Here is a 25,539-nt window from a genome sequence, read left to right as displayed (position 1 = left end):
CAAACTGCAGAGAGGGGGACAACTTATACGTTCCTGGGAAAAGATGGAGGATATATTTTCTTGTGCTAAGAAATTTCTCATGAATCATGTAAGTCTCTTATGTATACATTGTATAGTATTCCTGAGCTTTCCTATGTTGGTTGATGAAAAATTTTTATTACCTTTACTTTTAACATAGGTTACAGCATTTTAGAGATTTAGTCAATATGTCTCTAGATAAGCTAATTTTCATAACAGATTAATATAATTTTGTTCTTCTAGAGTTTTACATTTTGAAAAATACTATTCTGGTCAGAACATTCCTATAGCTATTAATATTTACATATTTTTAATCCTCTGAGTTATGTATTTTTAATAATACTTTATAAAATCATAATACATAACAATTACTGAAGGTAAAATATCCATTAAAGTTCTGCAATTTTTTTTCATATAGTTTATTTTTACAAATAAAAATTGATCTTCAATGTTTTCTGTTTTAGATAAGATATATATGGTTCCTGAAATCAGAAAGAAGAGTAATCTTTCTTCTTTACCTTGCCTGTAACACTCCATGGGGAGTAAGGGAGGGAGGGAGGGAAGGAGGGAGGGGAGAGAAAGAGGGGAAGAGGGAGGGAGAGAGAAGGGAGGAGGGAGGGAGAGAAGGGAGGAGGGAGGAAGGGAAGGAGGGAGGGGGAGAGAAGGGAGGAGGGAGGAGGGAGGAAGGGAAGGAGGGAGGGAGGGAAGAAAGGAGGGAGGGACAGACAGAGACAGAGACTCTGACTCAGACTCAGATTTTTAACATAGCTTCTCGCTGTGGACTCTTCTGATCGGTAGAGACCCAGAAAGTTGAAGCGTGATGTATGATTCAGGCAGAAGAGAGAACTGAGACTGTCCCGGCCTGCAGCGTTCTCCTGGGGCTCTCCCTCTCCTCAGTCTCTATGTGAAGACCCAGGAGCACCTTCCCATCCACGATCCCCACGCAGAGTGGGGTCCCATTCTCCTCTGTCACGGGCCCTCCCTATCTGTCTTCTGTGTACTTCAGATCCCGGTCTTGATAGACGCTTTCTATTGAAGACTCCAGACGCTGTCCTTCTGAATCCTCTCATCTCTGAGTGTATGATCAGGATTATTCCCTAATGTCACTTCCTGTCATCTCCATAGACAGTTTGTATCATTAAATTTCTGCTAAAGACAAACAGTACTTTCGAACTCCCTTCTTGGGCACCTGGCTCCCACACGTTCTTCTTGAGTGCATCGTGTAAAGTGAGGTGGGCCAACGAGAAATGGTCTCTCTGCTTGACCGGAAGTGTCTCCATGCAGGAGAGCTCACCTTTAAACAGCAATTTTCTTCTCTTAAAATATTCAACGTGTTTTATTCTTTCAAGTATTATAATTCCGCGTTTCAGAAAGTCTGGTTGGTGCTTGCTCTCAGGCCCTGTTTCTCTGGCCAGGCTTCCTGCTACTTCTTCCCTGTGAACGCACCTCCGTACATTTCTAACGGCTGCCTTTGCAACCCTTCCCTGCTGACACCAGCACGCGGCCACCTCAAGCTGGATCTCCCTCAGGCGCCTTTCCTTTCCAGGGTGATTCATGGCTCCTAGTTCCTGCATCATGACAAATCCTGGATGGTGTCCACAAGCCTCGATGGTACACTGTGAGACTGAAATTCCGGGTTCTGTTCTACGGCAACGAACGTGCTTTTTCACACCACAGTCTCCACCGCCCATGCTAAGCGACTGCCGAATCCCGTTTCGTGCTTTCAGCGTGGGCCACACAGTTCACAACTCCACCACTTACCAGAGGCTTAGGGAGGGGCTCTGTGCGGAATGGGAGGTTCGCCTCACAGTCTTCCCTTTCTAAGAGTTCCTATCTTCGGTTCCAGCTGCTGTGCTTGCATCAGATTCCATATTCTGGTTCTCCAAGCCATAAGTGTCACATGGTTTCTGCATGAATTTCAGCCATTCCGAAGGCCACATGCCAGAACTAATGTGCCCGCAAGTTGGCCACAGAACCAGGCCACTCACTCAATAAATGCCCTTGGCCGACTTGCAAGGGTCCCGGCCTGTGCCTTCACAGACACGCTTTTATTTCTATCTTGTGTCCAAAGCGCAGAGCTGTTACCTGTGGAAGGCTGGGTGTGACAGGAGCTAACCAACATTCTCCACTGCGGAAACTTGCTGCTTTTCCTCACATATTGGATCACCAACTATTTATAGGCACTCTTTTATAGGTTGGCTTTTATATTTTGTCTTTAACATCTTGAAGTTTCATTAAAGTGTGTCAAGATGTCGATTAATTTTAATATACTTTTTGATTCTTAATATTAATTTAATCATAGGTTCTGGAAAGAGATCAGTTATTACTTACTTGACTATTGCTTCAGCACGATTATCTCGAATCTCTATTAAATGTATGGGAATCCTATTCACTCTCTGTTACATTTTCCATTTCTTAATCTCTTTGAACTATTCTGAGAAATTTCTTCATATATTTCTTCTAATTTTCTTCACAACGGTATCTGATGTGGCACAGAACGTGGTCATTAAGACTCTGAATTAAATTAGTATGTCTGAAATATGCTGACTTGAATAGTGTCTTGTGATCCTCTTAGATGTTTAACCCCTTTTTATCTTCAACCACCTTAAATATGAAATTTTGAATTTAGTATCCAGTAATTTTAGTATCTGCTGTCCTGTAAGGAGGGGTCCAGTATTTTTTTAAATAGTCTAGTGCTACCTGCTGACCTTGAATTAAAATGGTGTATCTTCTTAGAAATTTAATGATTACCAATGGTGGATCCATTTGCTAGACTTTGCCTGTGAAAGTTCTTTGAGGACTATATGTGAAGAGGCTCCAATCCAGAAAGAACCTTTATTTTCATGGGAATCCAGATAGAATAATTTAAAAATGTATTTCTACCATACACTATGAGATCACAGAGCTAGGAGAGATTCCAGGTTGACATTTGGATGGATTTTAGAGTGAAGTTAATAATTCTCAGGGGAATGCATTCTTATTTTTTTCCTGCCCAATTCAGAGCCAAGACAAAAGTAGGCAGTCTATTTTTCTGTGAGATTTTTTTTCCCCTGAGGGCTCCTAGATGCAAAAAGATAACCGAGTTTGTGCTGTGCTGTAGCACCAGGCTTTGCTTCCTGTCATGAAACTTCCCAAAATACACTCTCGTTTTTGTGTTCCTCATGTTTTTGCCAGTTCTAGGTTCTGACCTGTGTACACCAGAATGTTTGAGACGAGCATGGCATATGCTGGTAAATAATTTTTAAGCTCAAAATAAAATATTCAGCATTACCGTTGGACCTCTGGTAATAATATATTCCAGGGTCAAAACAATAGCATTTTCCACACCCCTGTCTTATCCTTCCTCTTCCTCTTCCTACTTATCTTCACTTAACTTGTCCTATAACCAACAAACAAACACAATTTCATCAACTAAGCAGTAAAACTGTAATAGCTACTTATTAACTTTAAGCTATAAAATGATCATATTTATTTGATTATATAATTTTACATTACTATACAACTGCTTACATTTCTTGCTCCTTTGTTCGTTCACTCAATAATAACTTTCAAGAACTCACTTCATGCCAGACTCTCTAAAACAAAACTGCAAGTGCTCGTTCCGTGCCATTCTCAAGAGGCCACAGACCGTCAAGAACGTTCGCTATATGAAATGCTCCAAGTCTGGATGTGACGCCTTTCGGCCCCCAAACATCTTGATGTGTCTCATCCCTGCCACATGCCTACACGGGAGTCAGCGCTTTACAGAGGAAGCCTGCATCTTGCTCATAGATGGCAGACAACTTACCAAAAAATCACGTTTGCTTATCTAGTTAAACAAGAGTAGTAGCACACTTCAACTTCAAAATTATAACATTATTCAAGACAGAGCAAGTGACGTTACAACACAAAACCAAAAGGAGAGCAAATCCTCTTTGCATCTCTTCTGCTTTTGAAAATAATAAAGCTAGAAGGCAGTAAAATATATTAGAGATTACACTGTGAAATCAAAGGTAGAAAACATGTACATTTTTAATAATAAAAAGAATGTTTATTTTAGCAATATAGAAACTACTGAAAATTAGCAAGAAAGATCAGAGTTTTGAGGGTTTTTTCCCCCCAAGAAATCAACTTCACCATATTAGTAGAAGTTTTTATTTGCTTTGGACTTAGAACACTTTAAAAAGGTTTTGGGAGGGCCAGTCAAATAGCTCAGCATATTAAAGCACCTGCTTAGGCAGATGCAGGGGACATGGGTTCAATCCCCGGCCTGCCATGCTGGTCCCGCCCTCAGGGCATGCAGAGACTATGATTGAAATTGGGCATGGTGGCACATGCCTATAATCCCAGCTCTTGGGAGGCTGAAAACAGGAGAATCGCTATGAGTCTGATGTATGTAGTGAGACCCTGTAGGCCCTACCCTAAATTCATTAAAAATAAATAAACAAATAAATTCTCAAAAAAAAATCACAAGTTTTTTTTGGAAAACTCTACCCCAATCTACAACTATAATGTAAAATTCATGACAGCAAAATTTAGCAGCTTATGAAGAACCAGAAAGTATATTTTATGTCACATTCACCTATCTTAGTTGAATAAACATTAATTCATTTTCCTTCATGTGTTTGATGTTGCTGGAAAATGTCATCATGGTATTAAATAAAGCACACCAAAACACACAAAATTCAAAGATCTGACTGCGGGATTCGTGGGCCTTTCCCTGCTGAGCCTGCTCTCCAAGACACCAGATGACGTCTGTTGCGTTACCATGCACCTAACCTAAGTGGCTGGGATAGATTATACGTGCTTAAACAATATGTCCAATCCAGAGATTTGCCTTATATCTTCTAAAATTCTTTAACGACTTAATTTTGTAAATCGAATTAAATTTTCTCCTTGCATATATTTACTTAACATTTGAAAATATTTTCTGCCCATGGTAATGATGTGGACAAGATCCTTCAGAGAAAATACTGTTAACATGAATGAGTGACATGGCAGCATCTTTTGTACATTCTTGCACAACTCATCACAGCCTCAAAAGGAAAAGAGAGCAAGAGAAAAATAAAGAAGTAGTACTTACACATGGGGAGGGCTTCACAGCATCGCTGGGGAAGAATCCCACCTCTCTCGAGGCTAAATTTCTACCCTAAAGTAGAGAAGAAATTCCAAGGGTGAGGGCACGCGGTGACGGGAGAGCGCTGCTCACTTGGCGCTGTTACCTCAGCTCCTCAGTGTCCCTCCCTTGGTCATCCGGTGCTAAGCAGGCTCTCACCGTGTCTTGGGACAGCCAGCAGCAACAGGGCTCCTCTTATTACATTTCAAACTTTACAGTGGTTTCAGGTAATGGTGATAAAATAATTCACATCTTTCAATGTGCCATTGAGCGTCATGACCTTTCCGTCCCTCAATCCTGCGTAGAGATGGCTTCTAAGGATGGCTAATGCATACGGAAACATCGCTGTGTGCCAGACGCGCAACACTGTGCTTGATCCACACAGTGATCCTCTGTGGTAGACCCACCGTTATCCCAATTTTATAGGTGAGGAAGATGAGATGTAGAGAAGGTAAAGTATTTTACCCGCAGTCACAGAGCTGACAAAGGCCAGAAGCAGAATTCCAGCCCACACCTCCAGCTGGAGAGCTCTGTGCTGCCTCTGGGCAGCGTTCGCAAAGGAAGACGGCAGGAAATCACGCTGAATGGTCGCAAGAACCAGCCTGACCGTGGTGCTGAACGTTATCACAGTTGACGGTGCGCCTTTGGAGACTACAGCTGGCACTGATGGGAAGGAGGCCGAGAGGCGGGCGTGGCTTTGCACCGAGCACTTGTTAGGGAGCAGACAGGGAGGAACAGGTGCGCACAGCACGGCTGAACGCAGGTCTGCGAGGCTGCCCTGGGCTGAGACTCGGACGAGTAAGCGCGCGAGTTGAGCAGGGAGAGAAACGTGCAGGGTGGGCTGAGGGGACAACGCCACAGCCCATGCAAACAGACACCGGCTTAGACGAGTGCCGTGCAGAGGCGGATCCGGAAAGCAGACCAACAGCACTCGGAAGGAAAAGTGGAGACACAGGCCACACTGAGCGAATCAGTGTAGGCAGGAATCAGAAGGGAAAGCGCCAGGAGGGCGCAGACCCACACTAGGGGCGGTGACAGCACGGCAGAGTTGAGGGGGCATGAAGCGTCCCTTCTGTCCCGTTGGGGGTGCGGCACTCTACTGCTTGCAGAACACTGAGGCACAAGTAAATAAGAATGACATTTGGGAACGGTCTCACCGGTCGTGCCTCTCTGTACAGCACGATGATGCTCCCAGCATAAGATACAGGGGTGGGGACGGGGAGGACTGTACAACGACTGAACTCAGAAAAATAACAGAAATGATTTTTTTCTTAAAGAAAAATAAGACCTTTGAGAATGTACTGAAAGAAGTTTATTTTGCAGAGGAAAGGCCAGAGAGATTTATGAGTTTTCCAAATGGTATTTGAAGGTTTATCAAAAAATTGGCAAAACGATGGCTCTGACAAGAATGTGAACTATCAACTTCCATTCTTTATCAGAAGGACACCAGAAAGTTGTCCTGCAGAATGTGGAGTTGGGGAGCAGCGGTGACATTTGTGCGACGGTGCTGGAGGCCAGCGCGATCCCGTCTGCCTCCGCAAAGCAGCGCTGTCCCTCCGTTCCTCCTCTACAGGGCGCATGCCTCCTGGCACGCAACCTCGCCAACGTCTCTCCTGGGACGCGTCCCGAGCTGCAGAGCAGCCTGAGCTTTCTGCCCGTCCTTCCAGGGCACCTTCCTGTCCTCTTAGTTCTGCACAAGCAGCAGCAATGTGGCGCCTGCCTTTCCACTCCACGCGGTTCTCACCACTGGGACACAGCTCTGTGACAGCAGGGACCGCGGCTCAGTCACGCTTGTGTAACCCAACGTAGGCCACATTGCAGACGCTTAGTGAATGTGTGAATCGAGCCATTTCTCAAGCTGATAATCCCATGTCACCAAGTGATATGACACTTCTTTAGTGAAAACAACAAATACACATCGCACTGTTTTTACAGTCAGCCACGAAGAATCATTATGCTGCCTGTTTCTCGATGAAAATATTATGGATATGCAGACATTCCCTGACCTATCTCTGACATCTGACAAGAGAAGTGTGTTCTGGGAGTGCAGTGTCACCGAACAGAAGAGAGACGAGAGCACAAAGAATGAAGACTGGGAGGCTCTCTGAAGAAGTATGTGGCCTGGCCACGTTTCCTTTGTCCCTTTTTAGTAGCAGTCCATAAAAGGGGGCAAGAATAAAGCTAAAATTATCTTAGATGGTTGAAGAAGTGGGCATGGATGTGTAAGAAATGACCCAAACTGGATTAACATACAATTTTCAATCCACACCAGACCTTTTAAGAATTCATTGAGTAGTCATTAGCAATCACACCAGGATAAAAGGCATGAATGGAGGCTGCGGCGGGTCCCGGTCGATAATGAGCAGTATCAGTGGTCATCGCTTTTGGTCTCGCCTCACTTCAAAGGCCCTATTAGGGGTCTTTCAGCTGGGGAAAAACTTCACCATTGCCATGGTCATTCCGAATTACTTTTTCTTTTAAATTAAATACCCTGGTAGTACAGTTACACTTCATTAATAGTCACACACATGCCTTAGATGACAGAGAGGTGAGAGATGATTCAATCTATTTTAATAAATGAATCAAGTGACAATTCCTCAGTAATTTCTGTCAGGCATCAGTTTTAACCACGGGAGTGAAACATGTGTGTTACTTGATGATTTAGCCTTATTAAGGAAATAGCCACCCTACAACATTTGGAGAATTCAAAACAAGGCCGTGCGTGGGAAGGATGTCTTGGGCTCTGCGGCGGCCGTGAGTGGGATGTGCTTGGTAATTCATTAATACTAATGGGTGGAGCAGCTGTCAGTCCCCTACGCGTGGATGGAGCTGCAGGCTGTAACTATGAAATAGACGGTCTTTACAGCCGGTGATTTAGTGCACTTCCCGTGAGGGCCTATCTATGAGATTTTTACTAACCTTGGTAGGAGACACGTGCTGAATTTCCTACTTCTTTGCATTCCTGTGTGGGCATTTTATTCTGAGTCAGATAATCAGCTTGTCATTGTTCTTATGCCCATTAGAAATGCCAGAGAGAGGGAAGCATCTTTTAGGTACCCTGCTGCCTGATACTTGTTCTACAAGCTTCTCATCACCTCCAAGGTCATCTTGAAAACATTACTTTTTCATATTATGTGCCATTCCCTAGTGCTATCTTCATATGCTTTTATTCCGCAGGGTATCTTTGTATCGTGTTTTTTAAACTTAACTTTGGTAAGTCTAACATTACAGATTGGGTCATCTTTACAAAAACACTATTTTTGGAAAGTACCTGAGAAAGACTAGGTTGCATATGGTGAGAAATGATGTGCTTTTATGAATGCATTAAATAAACTGAATCAAACACAAAGAAAATAATAAATTAAAATTCAAAAATAATGCCTTATTCCCTGAAAATCCAATCCCTTCCCTTAGAAATAAATCAAGTTAAAATTATTGACAACTTTCGCTTAAGTTTCTGAATATCACAAATATAAATGCATAGTCAGAAACTTATTTATTTCTAATTGACCTTAGGTTTTAACTATTCCTCATTTTTCATCAAAGAGAATCCACAGTGAATCATAATGAATTAAATCTTCTTCACAGGTTCTTATTTAAATGAAACTTACAATCTACCAGTATAGAGAAAAACGTTAATATGTGTCAGGATACCAGAGTTAAAACTGCATTTTTAAACCCATAGACAAGGAAGGCTTAAAATGGCAGAGTGCATCCTCCAAAACTCTTAATCATAAATTGCTTGGCTCATAACTTTGTAAAAATAAGAAGGAACTGCTTTAAGAAAAACACTGTATCTCTTCCCTGTGGCTCATTTATCCCCCTAATTCTACCTGGATTGGAGCTTTAATGCACTCCGGGAATAGCACTGCACAATCTAAACCAGATGTGGAAAGCTCAATGTAGAAGGGACAGATTAATGGTTATTTATGAAAGATTGGAAATCCTCCCAAATTACAATGCCCTGAACACTTTTAGCATATGCATGGTGGTGCTGTGGAGATTACTAGGCAACTTATCACACACAGCTAATGTTCAAAGCAATTGTCACCCTGCCCCATCCTCCTCCTCTGTCAGAAATACAGTTTGAGCATTGGGACGGGAAAGGGGAATGACACAGTGCATTAGTGCATTATGGGAAAATAGGCAACTACACAAAATAATTAGTTTACTGACTGGGTGTCAACACGGTTGGGCAGATGGATGGACAGACAGATTCAAACCTTGTTTTTAGAATGTTCTGGTAAGTTCTGATGATCATATAGTGAAATGAAAGGTCTGGGCAAGCAGTAATGATCAGAAGGCGCAGTCTAAATCTGGTCTCTGGTGAGGAGAGACTCGTGCTATTAGCCCCAGCCACACTGCAGTCACGGTCATCCACGTTAGATGCACGTCCTGCTGCACTCTCGAGAAACACAGACAGGTATCGTCGTAGGCATACTCTACCAGAAGTGTGCGTGCTCTTCCTAGCTATGCTCTAAGATGTGACACAACCTTGGGCAGCTCTCAATGACAACACAGGAGGAATGACAGCAAGCTCGGCCACATGCACCTCAACAAGTTGTTACAAGGTCTGGAGGGCTTGCCGGTAAAGGAGAGCACTCTACAAATGCCCAGTACTTACTTTCTATTTTATCTATGACATCACTCTTCAATTATTTTCAACTGATTCTTTTATTTTTTAAATATTATTTGTTCTACCCATGTGCTATGAAATGCCTAATCCTGTGTATTATATCTAATCTTGGGTATGATGCCTAATCTCGTCACTCTTCTTATATTTAGGAAAACTAAGCCATAAGTAACACATATTTTTCACGTCAGCTTTACTTGAACAGAAAACATTAGAGTCCATTTCTTTACTCAGACCTTCTTGCAAGTACCTATGCTCACTCTTGCATCATTAACGGCCCCCTCATAGCGATTACGGTAAACGTCTTTCAGCCTGCGGAGACCTGGGAAGCTGCTCAAGTGCAATTCCATACAGTCGTGCTGCATGCTGACCACAGTGAATTCCCAAGCGTTCTGCACACAAATGAGACAATGAACTGTATGCTTTTCTGGGCTTTTCTTCCTTCTTGGTCAACAGAGGGCAGGACCTCAGTCCAATCTTTAGAGAGTATAACTGGTTCAAAAGTTGCTTGACATTACTATTTTTGTATAGTTCTCTTATAGTTAAACCGCAGTCACACACTGTCACGGTGTGGACCAAAACTCCTCCAGGAGGATCTCACGTGCATCGGTGGGCTCCTGAAAGGCACTGGATCCCGGGGCAGAAACTTCACTCTGGACTACACACACTGAGGAGTGAGCAGTTGCATACGCTGCCAGGAGGGGGGCTGGCTGGAGAAGTTGCGGGTGGTGGGAGGCCTGATGCTGAGGGGTGCAGCCTGTCCTCAGCCCCTTCCTCCGGCGCTGCTTTGTGGCTGCAGTCCGGGTGAGCAGCCTTCCCAAGCAGCCTTCCCACCATGGTGCTCCCCCTTGAAGACGCTGAGCACAAAGGCGGGAAACCACGAGCCAGAGCAGACACCCTGCACTCTAACCTGCATCTGTCAGGTATTTTGTCTCAGTGTAGAAACACATAGACTTAGAATCCCAAATAACACCACAAAACTTGCGCTCGGGCCCAGGAACTCCAAAATAAAATCTATCCCAGTTTGCATGGATTTGTAATTGGACCAATTCATTAAATTATATGACAAAGACCTCCATTATATGTGATAGTTGTTCTAATTCATATCAAATTGTGTTTACTATGTCTCTAAATTTTGGCAGACGAAATGTTACAACATCCTTAAAATTAAAACTTGTGAAATGTACATTGAGAAAAAAACCACTAAAAGTTATAAATTGTATTTCTACAGTCATTAGATATAAGATGATGTAACTCTAGAATGCGATTTTTCAGAGTATTTTTCCTGCTATTCAGAGGTTTCTTTGGTGAGGTTACTGGATGTTGCTTTCCAGCATGAAAGGTAATTCTCTCTGGCCGGCCAAATTGCTCAGTGGATTAAGGTGCCCGCAAGCAGGCGCAGAGGCTGGGGGTTGGATCCCGGGCCTGCCATGTTGGCCCCATCCCTGGGTGCGCTGAGACAGCAATTGAAACTGAGTGTGGTGGTACATGCCTGTAATCCCACTTCTTGGGAGACTGTAAACAGGCGGTTCACTAGGAGTCCCATCTAGCAGTGAGACCCTGAACACCCTGCAGACCCATCCCTAAAATAAAAAAAGGAGTATTCTGTGTAATAGTATTACATACGTTAGTCATTCAATGCCAGACATAGACATTTTTAAAGAATGTCACTACTTTCTTTTATAGGTAAATGGATGCAACTAGAGGCCATACTCATAAGCAAAATGAACCAGACCCACACATGTGAATAGTGTACAGTCTTCCTAGTGCAATAACCTGAAAGAGTAAATAAAATCTGAAAGGTACAATAGATCTGTGAAAGAGAAAGAAACTGTTCTGAGGAAGGGACAACAGGGATGATGGAAAGGACAAAAGAAAGGAAGGAAGGCAAAAAGAAATATACATGTATACACACAGGACAGCTTGGACAATGGTACTGCTGATCTCTGCTGTCTACTAAAAGCAGTAGGTAGTGCTTTTTCTCTCTCTCCTTTTTAATTTTTAATAATTTGACCAATTTTGCATGCTTATAGCTGGTAATCCGAGCAACTAATTTGAAGACAATAATATGCACTATAACAACCACTGTTGAATTCCTGTAATTTTGTTTAGTGAAATTCTGTATCATCTCTAATACTTTTTACTATTTTTTCTCTTTAAAAATAGAAAAAAAAATCTAGAGAAAGAAAATTCACTGTGCTCATTATCTGTATAAGATATTGTGCTGGGTAAGAAAGGAAAAAAAGAGAGTGGGAAAGATAGCTCAGTGGCCTAAGCGCCTGGTTAGACATGCAGAGGGACCGGGGTTCAATCCCTGACACACACGCCACGCTGGACGCACTGAGCTGGCCACTGAGCTTGGGCATGGTGGTGCGCACCTGTAACCCCAGTGCTTAGGAGGCTGAAAGCAGGACACTCACTGCAAGTGCGATCCACATAATGAGACCCTGTAGACCCTATAGACTCTGTCCTAAGTACCTATAAAAAAAGAGAAAGAAAGAAAGAAAAAAGAAAGGAAAAAAGGAATAGACACAACCATTGCTTTCAAGGCTCTCAAACAGATAATGTCATTTTGTTAATTAGCTTTTCCCTTACTTTTGCTTTGTTGCCAAGGATTTTCATGGCATTTTACAGGGGGGCCAACCCCTGAAGTATAAATATGCTGTTATTAAAGTTAAGGCCATAGGACAGCAATGGCAACCCTTTTAAAGCCCAAGTGCCCAAACTACAACCCCAAACCCTCTTACTAATCACAAACACTGGCCCTACAATGAAACCCAAATACTGAAGTTTTAGTGACTTGGCTAAAGTCAAGGTGACTTGACTTGGGGTGACTCGGCTCGGGGCTCCCCCGCGCACCATAGCACCCCCCCTCCAGGTTCTCCTGGCTGGCCTGGTGCTAGATTTCTGAGCAAATCACTTATCCCTTCTTGACCTCAACATCTTCATCCACAAAACAAGAAACACCGACCCAGAGATTCGTAGTGTCTGCTTACCACAAAGCTCTTTTGGTTTATCTGAGTACCTTCCCCAAGTCTTTACAGTTTCTTGTCAAGGTATTGCTGGTCAGGAAGTATCAGATCCACAAGTTCTTAATTAGGGATGTACGTGTCGGTGATTTGATTTGATATTATTTATTGATGGATAATAAAGACATTTCAGTACTTTTAAGACGTTCATTTTACCTCAGGGTGAAGTGCTTTTTCCAAGCTACACAGGATTGGCTACTTAGGAATTAGAAATCCTCATTCCTCAAGAATTTGGATTGTCGAGAATAAGTACAACTTAACATATGTTATCATGTTATGAATTATTTGCCCCAAAGTCTTAAGGACACGTGCAGGCCTTAGCAAACGCACTGGGATCGCAGCCAGCGCTCATGCCGGACACAGCTCCAGGCTCAGGGCCTGCCGGAGGGACGCGGCCGCTGACACAAACTTTTAGTCTTTTTTGCCGGAAGGGAGCTTATGGTAATACAATAACCGAAGAAAAAAGCCAACAGAATTTCTCAGATGCTTCCTTTTACAACACTGCCACTCTTTTTTAATTTATTTATTCATTTTATTTTTTGTGGAACTGGGGTTTGAACTCAGGCCACTGAGCTTGCCAAGGAAGCGCTTCTTCTACTGGGCTTCTCCCTGGCCCAACGCTGTCACTCTTACACCCCAGAAAGGAAGCGAATTTCTCCTCATGGCAACATGCTCATCTAAATCCCCGACAACCTACACTTTGCCCTGTGCCAGATATTGGAAACATGCCAGTGAGGAATATTAACTCCAAATGCGTACTTTGAGAGCTAGCAACTGGCACCTCACCCACTTTGTCAGGTCTGCCAATCCCCTTAACACAGCCTGTACTTGGAAACGATCCTTCGCACTCAGCTTTATCTGTTCAATCAAAGCCAGGCAATTACCGGGCAAAGTGCGGCTCATGGGCCTTTCCGAATACCTATGATCTTCTGTAACCATCACTCGCAGGACCTCCGCCCTTCTCCTGAGGCCCCACACAGTCTTTTTCTCCTTTCCTCTAACAAGGAGTCCTGATGCTTAAAATGCTGTCTTGCAGCCACCAAGGTCGTGTGCCTCTACCAGACGTGCTCAGACCAACTAGGCCTGCACACCTACTCTGCTCACGCGGCTTCCCGGCCTCACACTCGCCATGTCAGTCCTGCTCGGCTTCTCTGGACCCACACAAGGGACAGGCCAATCCACCCGCAGAGGCGAAGAGGCAGCTGGGAGGCAAAGCCGAGGAGTACTGAGGCGCACTTGAACCCACCCCCCAGCACAAGAAGGCACCACTGATGGGGTGAGAGCCAGGTTTGCAGACTCCAAGGAAAAGTATCCTCCTCGTGGGAATTTGAATAGAGAAAAGCCTGAAACAGTTCCCAGAGATTTTGACTCTGAGTATTTGCAATGGCAAAGCAATGAGATTTTCTTGCTTGTTGTTAAGAATTAGTTTTTTCTTTCTTTTAACATATCTTTAACGTCTTTGTTTGCCTCTGATTACAAGGCTATAAGACACATGATTTTTATTTATTGTGTTTATTTTTAATGCATTTGGTTGTTACAGGGTCTCACTACACCGCTCAGACTCATGGTGCTCCTCCTGCTTCCAGCCTCCCCAGCTCTGGGATCCAGCTCTGGGATTACAGGCGTGCGCCACTAGACTGGACTTTGGCTGCTCAGCCTGCACTGGGCGCGGGGCTTGCACCACAGTCCCTGCTCTTGTCTAAGTAGGTACTCTAGTCCGCTATGCTATCTCGCTGGCCAGGAACTTGACTGACTGATTCTGTATTTAGTACAGGGTCTACAGAGTCTCACCACATAGATCAGATTCGCAGTGATCCTCCTGTGTTCAGCCTCCCAAGTGCTGGGATTACAGGCATGCGCCACCACACCCAGCCTCAACTGCCATCTCAGCGCGCCCTGGGGATGGGGCTGGCATGGCACGCCAGGGGTCTGGCCACTGCGCTCTGCCTAAGGAGGCTTTTCAGTCCACTGAGCTATCTGGCCAGCCCTTTGATTTTTAGATAGAGAGAAAATAAAGTTTGAGAAAATTCAATTGGAACTAATACTTGTGCATGGTGTAGAAAGGATCAGAAAGTCTCTTCCTAACTAGGGTAAGGACAGCCTCGGCAGTGACGGCCTTCTGGAACATGAGGCAGGTAAAGATTCCAGCAGGCCGCCCCCAGCCCTCAGTGAGGGGCTGTGCTGCGGGCAAAGAGCAGGTCACGCTGGTCCCCAGGCAGCATTAGCTTCTGGGCCGCTGTCCTCGCCTCCTTCTCCTCTCTCCCTGAGGCACCATGGTGTTCCTCCTCCAGAGCTGCTCTGGGGCCTCACGACTGACGTGTATTCACATCAACTATTTCCTCAGATTTATCGTTTTCAGTGTCCTGAATAGTTATGAGGCTAAAAGTTTAATCTCTGATTAAAGAAATTTCAAGCATTCCGTATGGGAATTGGGAAGGCACCGTGGCACGTCCGCTTCGCCCTTCACATTAAAGTATGCAGTGAGGCCAAGCGCAGGGGTGCGCGCCTGTAATCCCCGCACTGGCCAGGCGGAGACAGGAGGACCCCGGGGGCCGGAGGCCAGCCTGGGCCACGCTGCAGGCCCCTTTCTCAAAATCAAACAAAACCTCTAAAAATAGGAAGGTGAAATTTTAAAAAACAGATAATCATTTTCTCACTTCTGGAAAAACTTTTAAATTGCAAATGATTATCAGAAATATACTTTCAGCATTTTAAGATTTTTCTTTCAGATATACTCCCTATGATTCTCACGAGATTTCTGAGAATCATTTACAAATTAAAATTCCCATTTCATCGATAAGGAATATGAGGATACAATACTAAATAGCTTTTAGACTATTCTGAGAAAACAAACACAAAGTTAAATCAGCCAAGATGAATGAAAAATTTAATGGTCTTTCAAACACTGCAGAGTGTGATTTGAGTTAATAAACAATGAAGCAGAAAACTTAAAAATAGCACATTATGGAAATAGCCTCTCTAGTTATTCATTCTAGACTGAATGCCAACTTTGTCCTGCACCCAGAGACAAAGAGCTGAGATTCTTCCAAGCCTGGAGAGTGCCACGCAGGCAGGAAGAGGGACCAGGACTCCTCCGGGACCCAGGATGCTAGCTCCATGACAGAAACCCTTCAGTTAGGAGAAGATGCCAGAGAAGGTGACCGCCATGCTGAGCGCTGCTGGTAAGGAAGGTTTTAGCCGAGAGGAGACAGGGCAGAAGAGAAAATGCGGGCAGAAGATAAGTACCCATCAGTGCCTCAAGGTCTGAGCAAACCTGTCTCCTATGAAGAAGATTAAAGTCCCCCTCGTCAATGAGATTTTTTTCTTTCCTCTCTTTAGCTTAAAATGAGAAAAATATATACATGTGAGAAAAAAAAAAGATTCTGACAGGATAAACTGAGACAAGAGCTGGCTGACTGCAGTGTGTTCTCTGCACGAGGCCCGGTGGCTGCGGGAAGGCAGCAGGAAGCTCGGCACTTGCCGCTAAAGGCCTAGCGAAGAGTGAGCCACCCCGGGAGCCCTGCTTCTGCCTCGGGGTGACAGGGAGCACCTCCCAAGCCCCGAGGGCATCCTAAATTCTCTCTAAGCTCCTCGATTTTCTGGTCTTTTATTCTTTTTTTTGTACAGCTGTCCCTCTCAGATAAAAACTTGGAAAAAATGTAGAGTATAATCTTATCCATAAAGTGATGATAAAGTGATGTTTTTTGCTTCCAGATTTTTCTACCAAAAAAGAATTAAACTTCCTTTTCAATATGACTTATTTAGAAGTGATAAAAAATAAAACGACTCTCCTAAAGCAAAAATAGGATTGCCGAGCACACAGAACCAAAGTGCATCTTGAGAACAGACTGTGGAAGAGACTAACTTTAGTTTTACAACTACAATTCTTCACAATCACAGTTCTAAACAAAGGTAACGTGACTTTCCATTTACCCTCTTCGTGGAGATTTCGGTGAATTAATCAAAATGTGTGTAAAAGCATTTTCATTCCTCACAATAAAGATCATGTAGCTGCATGATTTGTGACTGAGAAGTATCGTAACTATTTTCTAGGGTTGTTTAACTTTCATTGTGGATAAAAAGGCCTATATTTTTGGCACTGATTGCAGTTCTCCTGCTTGCAATTGCCTTTTTGTTCCAATTAGGTTGTAAACTTCTCCCAGCGGAATGTGTGGATATTCATAAATGACAATGGGGCAAATAAAAGCCCAGGATAGAGGACACAAGATCCTCCTTCCTTCACAAGTTTGGTTCCACGAAAGGGCACATACACAGCATGCCTCTGTAATACAAGACTCCAAAGGAGGACTGGCTTGACTCTGCATTTGCCTATTTCTCTCACACACCTTCTTCTTCTTGGTGATAACCATTATGTGTCTTTTCTGAGAAAATAAACTTCTCACATGAACAACCTTGTCCGTGAAGCAAGAAGATCCTTCTTGTAGCCAGTAAGCCTTTATCATTGTAACTGTAGGCAGGATTCTGAAGCCACAGGTTTCTCGCCGTTAGATGGCAGGCTCAGAACCGTCCCACACGCTGGTTCATTTGGAAAAACCCATGTCGTCCACCTGCACTAGGAAATGTGCTCTAAACGACCAATTTCCTATTTTGTATTCATTTCTCTTGGAGACAATTTTATAGAGCTTTCAAGGAAAGAGAAAGGAAAAAAGAAGACAAGGAAAAAAGCTGCCAATATGAGCCCCTTCAACGAAAAGACTGAATAAAGTACGTTTTCACAGCTCAATTGACAATTCATTGTTGGAGAGAAGTTACAATGGAGATGCAGATAGCCCACTCATTTTAATAGCGATAGAAATTACTGTTGTTATAATAATAATTCAGACTAGACTAATAGCTATTCAAAGAAAGTCTCTGGTAGAGGAGGATAATTTGTATTCTCTGGACATAGAATATGTAGAAAACATGACAGTCTTAAAAAAAGAAAAAAACTTGACTTTCTATACTAATGAATGAAGTAACTCCCTTGAAAAAATAAGAAAAGATTTCAAAAGTATCACTTCTTATAAATTCCAAAACAGGCCAAGTCACTTGACTAATGTAAAACAGTTTTGAAAGTCGAATGCAAAGCCACTGAAACATTCTCCTACGTATTTTGGTGGCATTTACCTATAAGTTAAATACTCTTGATATTGTTAATAATAGGTTTACAAAGCCTTTTATTCAAATGTACTTGCGGGCCTCCTCTATCCTGACCTCAGTCTTTCTTACTGGAGCCGTAAGGGTAGAATGGGTTGTTTTGTTTCTGATCTTTCCAAAATAAATCACAGATAAACACACAGTAGATGCTGTGGAAGTATTTAGGTGGATGGATAGATGAATGAGAGGTGCTTTTTAATGAACACTGTGCTGGAGCTCCTTTGTGTATTTTGTTTTAGTCTGTATATAGAGATTGCTGTTACTCTCATCTTGCAAATAATACAATGGAGGCCCCTGGGGTAAGCCATCTTTTTAAGGTTACTTCTCTGGTAGACAGCAGTCAATAATACTCCGCAAAGTAAGCTGTAATTTCCTAAATTCTAGCACAGGAAAGAAAAACACTTCAACTTATTCTTCTGGTGCTGATTATGTGCAATCTCAATAAGAAGGGATGGTGCTGTAGCTTGTGTCTAAGTGTCCCCCCAAAACCTCATGCAGTCATGGGGCGCTTCTGGAGTTTGTGATTGATTACTGTGGGTGTGGATGCTGCACCCTCCCTGGGGCAGGTTCTCCGCATTACAATGTAAGGAGGGGAGAGAGGCTTCCTAGCAGCCACAGCTGCTGCCCCTCCCTTTGCTCTGTTTGCTCTTCGTTGCCTCCATGGAAGGTTGCTCTCTGCCATGTGCCGCTATGCCTTGGAGCCAGCTGAGTATGGACTGAAACTTCCACTAACTGTGAGCTAAATAACCCTTTCCTTCCTTAAATTTGGGTGTTGGGTATTTTGTCCCAGTAACAAGAGAAGAGTAACTGAGACAGACAGGATCAAAAAGAGATGCTTAACATCTATATTCTCAGAAGCAATTTAAAAAACTCCCAGTGGAAAGTCACACATTTTAAGATATAACCAGGGCTGGGGATATAGCTCAGTGGCACAGCGCCTGCCTGGCAGGTAGTATACAGTCCTGAGTTTGGTTCCTGGTACCAAAAAGAAAGATGGTGCTTCTTTCTTTCTTTCTTTCTTTCTTTCTTTCTTTCTTTTTTTTAAAGACTAATACAAACAATTAATGTACATGTTGCCACTCTAAATACATAACTTCAAAGGATTAATCAACATATTTTGTTGTTGCTAGCCAACAACAAAAAGGAAAGATTTTTGTTCAGAGTTTTTTTAAAAATGAAGATCATGCAATGAGGTAAGAGCAGACTCAGCATGGTTTTCTGTAGGCACCTTCTTTATGCCCAGTCTCTGAGGAAACAAAGCATCCTAAGCATGAAAGGTCTGGAGGAGTGCAAGATAGGAAGTGCTTTTTAAATAAGAAAAGACAGCTACAACAACTCAATACAAAGTTTATGGTTAGTAAATTTTTATTACACCCTAAGTGTTTGAAAGCATACCTTTTATTTGAAAATCATCACAGTCAGTGTATCAAGTTCATGCAATACTTTATTCTGTGGCAATGTTTAACAAATTGGTTTGCAATTGATGACCAGAGAGTGAGCTGCGGATGCTGCCACAAATGCAGGATCCTTGCCAACCAATCACCTAGTTAACGGCACATGACAGACTTGTCTGGCGTTCAATACAAACAACACAGGTCTGTCCAAATGTCTCCTAAGGCCTGGAAATGGCATTGTCTATTGCTGTAAGGCCCAGCCCAGGGGACTCAGGGAGGGCAGCAAGCATGACTCTGGTCTAGCCTCCCTTAAGAGACGCAGCGATCAGCTGACTCGACCAAGGGCATCAGCTATTCGACTGCACATGTATGACTTGAACGTAGGCTTTCCCGCTCTGCCTCTGTTCCTTTCAATACAGAAGAATTTATTAGCCACAAATATTTTTATTGGCTTAGAGGTGCACAGAGGACAATTCAGACTCATGTTATATCCATGTTGAAAACGTTGGATGAAGTTTTAACCTGTGTCTGAATATGCCTACTGCCAGCAAAATGAAGAATTCTTTGAAAGGCAGGAGGCCTCGTGTCGAGCCAGACTGGAGTTGATAACTGAAGCATGCACAGTGTCTGGGTTGTGGAGACAGAACGGGCAGTCACTACATGCTTGCCGATCTGAAATAAATGTGCTAATTGTTCTCTGCTATTCTAAACATTAGCCTTTCTTGTTCCTAACCCTTAGATAGCCTGCCCCAATCCAAAACCCATGCACACACATCTTGACATTCACTGGTTCTCACTTCTACTACAATTCCCTTGAGCGCTTTCACAGCTATTACACCAGAATCTTTGTGTTTGTAGGCAGTTGGAAAAGAAAGGACAATTAATAATGTAGAAAAAATAGGAGGCAATACAGTTTAGTAAAAATAGTACTGGACTGGTTGTCACAGAACCTGAATTATAGACCTACTTTCAGCAAAGCGTAGTATAAGATATAAATGAAATAATGAATCTGATAACATTATGAAAAACTACTGAAAGTGCCATCTAAACCTCTGCTAGCAAAAATATAGTCAGTAACATGAAGTTTTACAAATAAAAGGTATCAGGAAATAAAACTGGGAAGGAAAATTGGTTTAAAAAATGTGAGGCCCAATATTCCCTCAATTTTCAAGCTAAATGTCTTAGACACGCAACAGTGTAAGATTCCCAGAGTCCCGCTGGGCTACTCCCATGGTCTCTGGAGTAGTCTCAAATAGACCTTGGCTTGGGCACGTCTCGTATGTACCAAGAACTCTGGCACCTCGTGCTTAGCGCGACTGTGTCTCATCCTGTTCTCTGCAGCTTACCAAATCCAGGGGTGCTCAGAGCTGCTCAGACAGCTTCAGCAGTGTTTTCTGTCTGTGGCCCAGTGCTATTCTGCTGGTCACAAGGGAGCCACCCCTCCTGAGATTCAGTGAGGACAGTCCCCTCTGCTCCTGCTTAAGCTGACCCACGTCCTGCTTTGCTTACTAGAAAGCTGCAGAAGTGGCACTGTCCCAGTTCCAGATATGAAGCTTAAGAAGGTCTAGGAGCTTCTATTTTTATACTTTAAGGAGGAAGTGACCAGTAAGAGGCTCAAATGCCCCGAGACCACCACGCTGTGCAGAAAACTCAAGAGTCGCTGAAGCCATCAGCATAGCAGACAGTGTCAGGCCAGGGGCAGCCTAGCCGCCAGCTCTGCCAGAAAGGTCATTCTGAACCTTACTGCTGCTCCATCACCCCTGCCAATGTCAAGCGATACAGAAGACCCACCTCACCGAGCAACGGCATAAATACCACGTTCAAACATAAATTTGAGGGAAGTAAAACAAACTTACAAAACTTGGGCTCCTTAATTAGCATAAAGAAACATACCATCTTACATAGCAAAAAAACCCAATCCCCACCCTTCAAAAAGCAAAACCTTTAGGAGCACAGTGTGAGATTAGTCATAAACCGCATGACTACAGAAGGGGCAGTAGATTGTGGCAGTAAAAAGCCTGGACTTAGCGTCAAGAATTCTAGATTTAACTCCCTGTGCTGCAAAGTTACCACATGACTTCGGAGAGGGCCTCAGTTTGCTAACATAGAAAATGAAAATAATAATTATTTTATAAAATTTTCTTTCATATCCCATAAACTCAACCTTGGACATAAAACGTATAATGAGTATTGGTTGCTGCTTTTGTTGTCATTAGTATTAAAATGATTTTTCTCAATTCTTCCTGATAACGGGTAGGGATACGAGGGCAGGTAGGAGAGCAAATTTCACACAAGTGGCTCTAACAGAAGGCCGTGGAGCAGCAGGTAGTGGTGCACAGGAGCAAAGAAGAATGTGCAACGGCAGGTGGCGAGATCTAAAGTCAAGACAAACAGAACGACGGGGCTCTGAGCTTCCTCAGTGTCACCACAAGAATCAGGAGAAGCGAATGCAGCATGATGGGAAAGACGCTGAAAGGCATCAACAAGATACTACTGAACTTGAGATGGGGTAGAAGACGGTTGTCATGGACAAATTCTAGAGGTGACAACAGTAAGGTGACTGAAGAGACAGGGTAGAAGGTAATCCAAGATAACATGCAACAGCTGATGAAAGGAGAAACTGGAGACCAGGTGTAGAGAAGAATGACTACACTGAGAACAATTTACAAGATGAAAGGAGGACGCGGAGATGAATAAACGTGGCAGAAGAGTGAGTGAGGGGGAGGATTATGACACACAAGACTTTCACCCTTGACTGTAAGAAGATGGATGGGCGGCGTGGATACGCCATCCATCAGTCAGGGTCCTGAACACCTGAGCGACACTGCCAATTACTCTTACCTAAGTGACATTTGCCGAATATCCCACCCCTGGAAAGCAAGTTGAGTTGAATATGCACTGTGTTCAAGCACACAAAACATTTATCATCAGAGGGCATTTTCTGGGCCACAAAAAATTCTAAATAAATTTAAAATGATTCAGCTCATATAAACAGATCTTTGTAATGTGGAGTTAAATTAGAAATTAAGAACCAGGGCCGGGGAGATGGCTCAGTAGAATAAGTGCTTCCCATGAGGAAATAGGTATTTTTGCCTTAATTCAAGCATTACCCAAAATTTAACATGCATGGAAACATCATGTTGCTCCATTACTATATATTATTCCATTTCCAGGTAAAAGTAAATTTTGAAAAGTGAAGAACAGAAATGTCTGGGTCTTCTCAGAAATGTTTAAAAACTACCCACTGTATGTATAAATAACCTATGTAAGAAATTGAAAGGGAAATTACAAGGCATTTTGAACTTACGGAAAACAAAAGCACAACATGACAAAATTTTGGTAGGCAGCAATAGTAGTACATTTAGAAATTTATAGTAACAATTATCTGTATTAGAAAAAGAAGGAAAGGGCTGGCCAGATAGCTCAGTGGATTAAAGCACTTGCACAGGAAGATGCAGGAACCGGGGTTCAATCCCCAGTGTGCCAGGCCAGTCCTGCCCCAAGGCACACTGAAAAGGCAATTGAGACTGGACGTGGTGGTACCTGCCTATAATCCCAGCACTTGGGAGGCTGTAAACAGGAGGACCACTATGAGTCTGATCTGTGTAGTGAGGCCCTATAGACTCTGCACTAAATACATTTTTTAAAAAAGCTCTATACAGAACAAGAAGGACAATACCCAAACCAATCAGAAAAAAACTTCAAGAAAATAGAAAAAGAAGAATAAATTAAACCCAAGCTAAATAGAAGAAAAGAAGCAATAAGGATCCAGGCAGAAATCAATGCTATAGGGGGGAAAAAAAGAAGAAGAAGAAGAACAGAACCTGCTGACCAACAAAACTGATTCCCTGGAAAGATCGATGAAATTCATAGCCATCTCCTCAGAGGCACGCAGGGAGGGGCAGGATGCACAGCACTGATACCAGGAATGGGAGAGAGAAAAGCCCTGCAGATCATAGATAGTAAAACGATAACGAAGGACTGTGATGAACAACTTCAGGCTGTTAAATTTGAAAATATAATCAAAATAGACGGATTCCATGAGAAACACAAACTACTAAAACTCATTCAAGAGGAAACATAATCAAGATAGCTTTATATTTACTAAATAAAGTGACTCTGTAGTTCAAAGAAACATTTCTAATAAAAAAAAAAAAAACCTCCAGCCCTAGACAGATTCTCTGGTAAATTTTATGAAACTCACAAGGAAGAAAATAATTCTATAAAATCTCATTCACAAATCTGAAGTGAAAGCAATAGTTTACAATTTATTCTTTGAGTATGAGATTATTATCCAAACCAGACAAAAACATTTCGAGAAAATAAATCAATACACACAATAATAACACATCGTTACCAACTGGAACTTATCCCAGGAAAGCAAAATTGATTTAATGTATGAAAATCAATCAAATTCACCACTTAGTACACTAAAAAATATAATCATTTCAATTGATGGAGAAAGAGCATTTAACACAATCTAAGATCATCAACTGATAGAATTCTCAGCAAACTAGAAATAGAAAAGTTCTGAAGTTAATAAAAGTGATTTATTAGGCTACTAGTAACATCATATTTAATAGTAAAGCACTTAATGTTTTCCCCTAATACCAGGAATAAGCCAAGAATGTGCCTCATAACACCTACAAGATAATCCATTAACAAATCAGACTATCAAAAGTTAAAAAAATTCTCCTCTGTGTAACATTATTATGAGAATAAAAATCTAAGTTATAGATGAAAATATATTGAAATGGCATATTTTATAAAGGACACAGACCCAAAATATATAAAAATTTGCAAAATTCAATTATAAGAAAATATGACTTGTTAAAACTGACATTGAATACTGGAATAAGTACTTCACCATTGAAGACACATGGATGGTACTAAGCACATGAAAAATGTTTACCATTATTAGCTATTAGGCAAATACAAGTCAAAACATGAGGATACAACTTATGTATCTGTTCAAATGATAAAAAAAAAAACCAACCCAAACTGAAAATATACAGTGCTGGCAAACTTCTGGAGCACCTAGGATTCTCTTTAGCGGGTGGAAAGATAACATGGTGCAGTGAATTTGAAAAAGGTTGATGATTTCTCAAAATTGAATTGTATATCTATGATTGTACATCACTAACTATATTTATGATCTGATCATTCCCCCCTTGGCATTCCCTTAAGACGAATGAAAGTATGTGTTATACAAAGACTTTTGCTGTTAATAAAAGCTCTCTATTTGATTAACAACACAGAACTCATCGACAAGCTGAAGGGTAACCAAATTGGGCCACACCCATACATGGATCAATAATCAGCATACACGGATCAATAAAACTATTACACAGCAACAGGGCTAACCCTTTGGATAATCCCACTGACTGAAAGCCGTAAAGCGTACGTCCTATGTGACATAGTACACAAACTCGTGAGGGGGGCAAGCTCAGCCACAGTTGAAAACAACCATGGCAGGTCAGAGGCGTGGGCAACAGGGAAGGGCCAGAGGGAGGGCAAAACGAGACAGAAAAAGACGGGGCTGATGGATCTGTTTATCATCGCGAAGACTGCAGTGAGGGTTTCACTTGGACACACGTCAGTAAATTCATCATACTGATGTTTTATATATAAGCCAGAGTAAAGCCAAGGCTTGAGTGAGAGAAACGCAATGAGTACAGACGCAGGCTGAAAGCTCCAAGAGTGTAGAATTCAATATCGTTCGTTCTTTTTCTCAGAGAAAGACGAGGGATGGCAGCAGCATGCACAAGACAAACGCTAGAACGCTACAAACATCATTGGCTCCAGCTGTTGAAATGGTGGCTGGAGATAAACGCTCCATCCGGGAACCTCCTTACGTAACAAGACAGCAGACGGGAACATTGCGCTAAGCAAATAAAATATACAAGTGCTAATATCGCAGACTCTTGTGCTTTCTCTCCCTCTGCCCTCGCTACAGCCCACTCAGGCACCACGCATGTCCCCATCTCCACCTACTTCTCCCTCAATGCACAATGGATATTTAAAAAGTCTTTTACTTTTGTTGGAAAATATTTCTAACACATGCAAGAAAATGGAGAACTATTTTTTTTTTTCAGGTACAAACCTCTGTTTTTTTTAAAAGTCAACAGAAAATGGAAATATACTTTTTAAAGTTTCTAATACTAGGAGAAGATATCATACAATGTCTTTTAAACAAATTGTAAGTCAAAGATA

At 42.4% G+C, this 25,539-nt stretch overlaps 1 protein-coding gene across 1 annotated transcript in view; it reads right to left on the bottom strand.

Annotated features, from left to right (window-relative positions):
- Vav3 (vav guanine nucleotide exchange factor 3) overlaps window positions 1-25,539 on the bottom strand; it is a 347,338-nt gene that overhangs the window by 31,761 nt on the left and 290,038 nt on the right. Inside the window, exon 19 of the mRNA XM_023721699.1 lies at window positions 5,081-5,146. Coding sequence (XP_023577467.1) covers window positions 5,081-5,146 — 66 coding nt within the window. The remainder of the gene's footprint in view (window positions 1-5,080; window positions 5,147-25,539) is intronic.

Source organism: Octodon degus, unplaced genomic scaffold (genome assembly GCF_000260255.1).
Source record: "Octodon degus isolate 3935 unplaced genomic scaffold, OctDeg1.0 scaffold00084, whole genome shotgun sequence".
NCBI classification, from domain to species: Eukaryota; Metazoa; Chordata; class Mammalia; order Rodentia; family Octodontidae; genus Octodon; species Octodon degus.
This window is presented reverse-complemented; position numbering and strand designations above follow the sequence as displayed.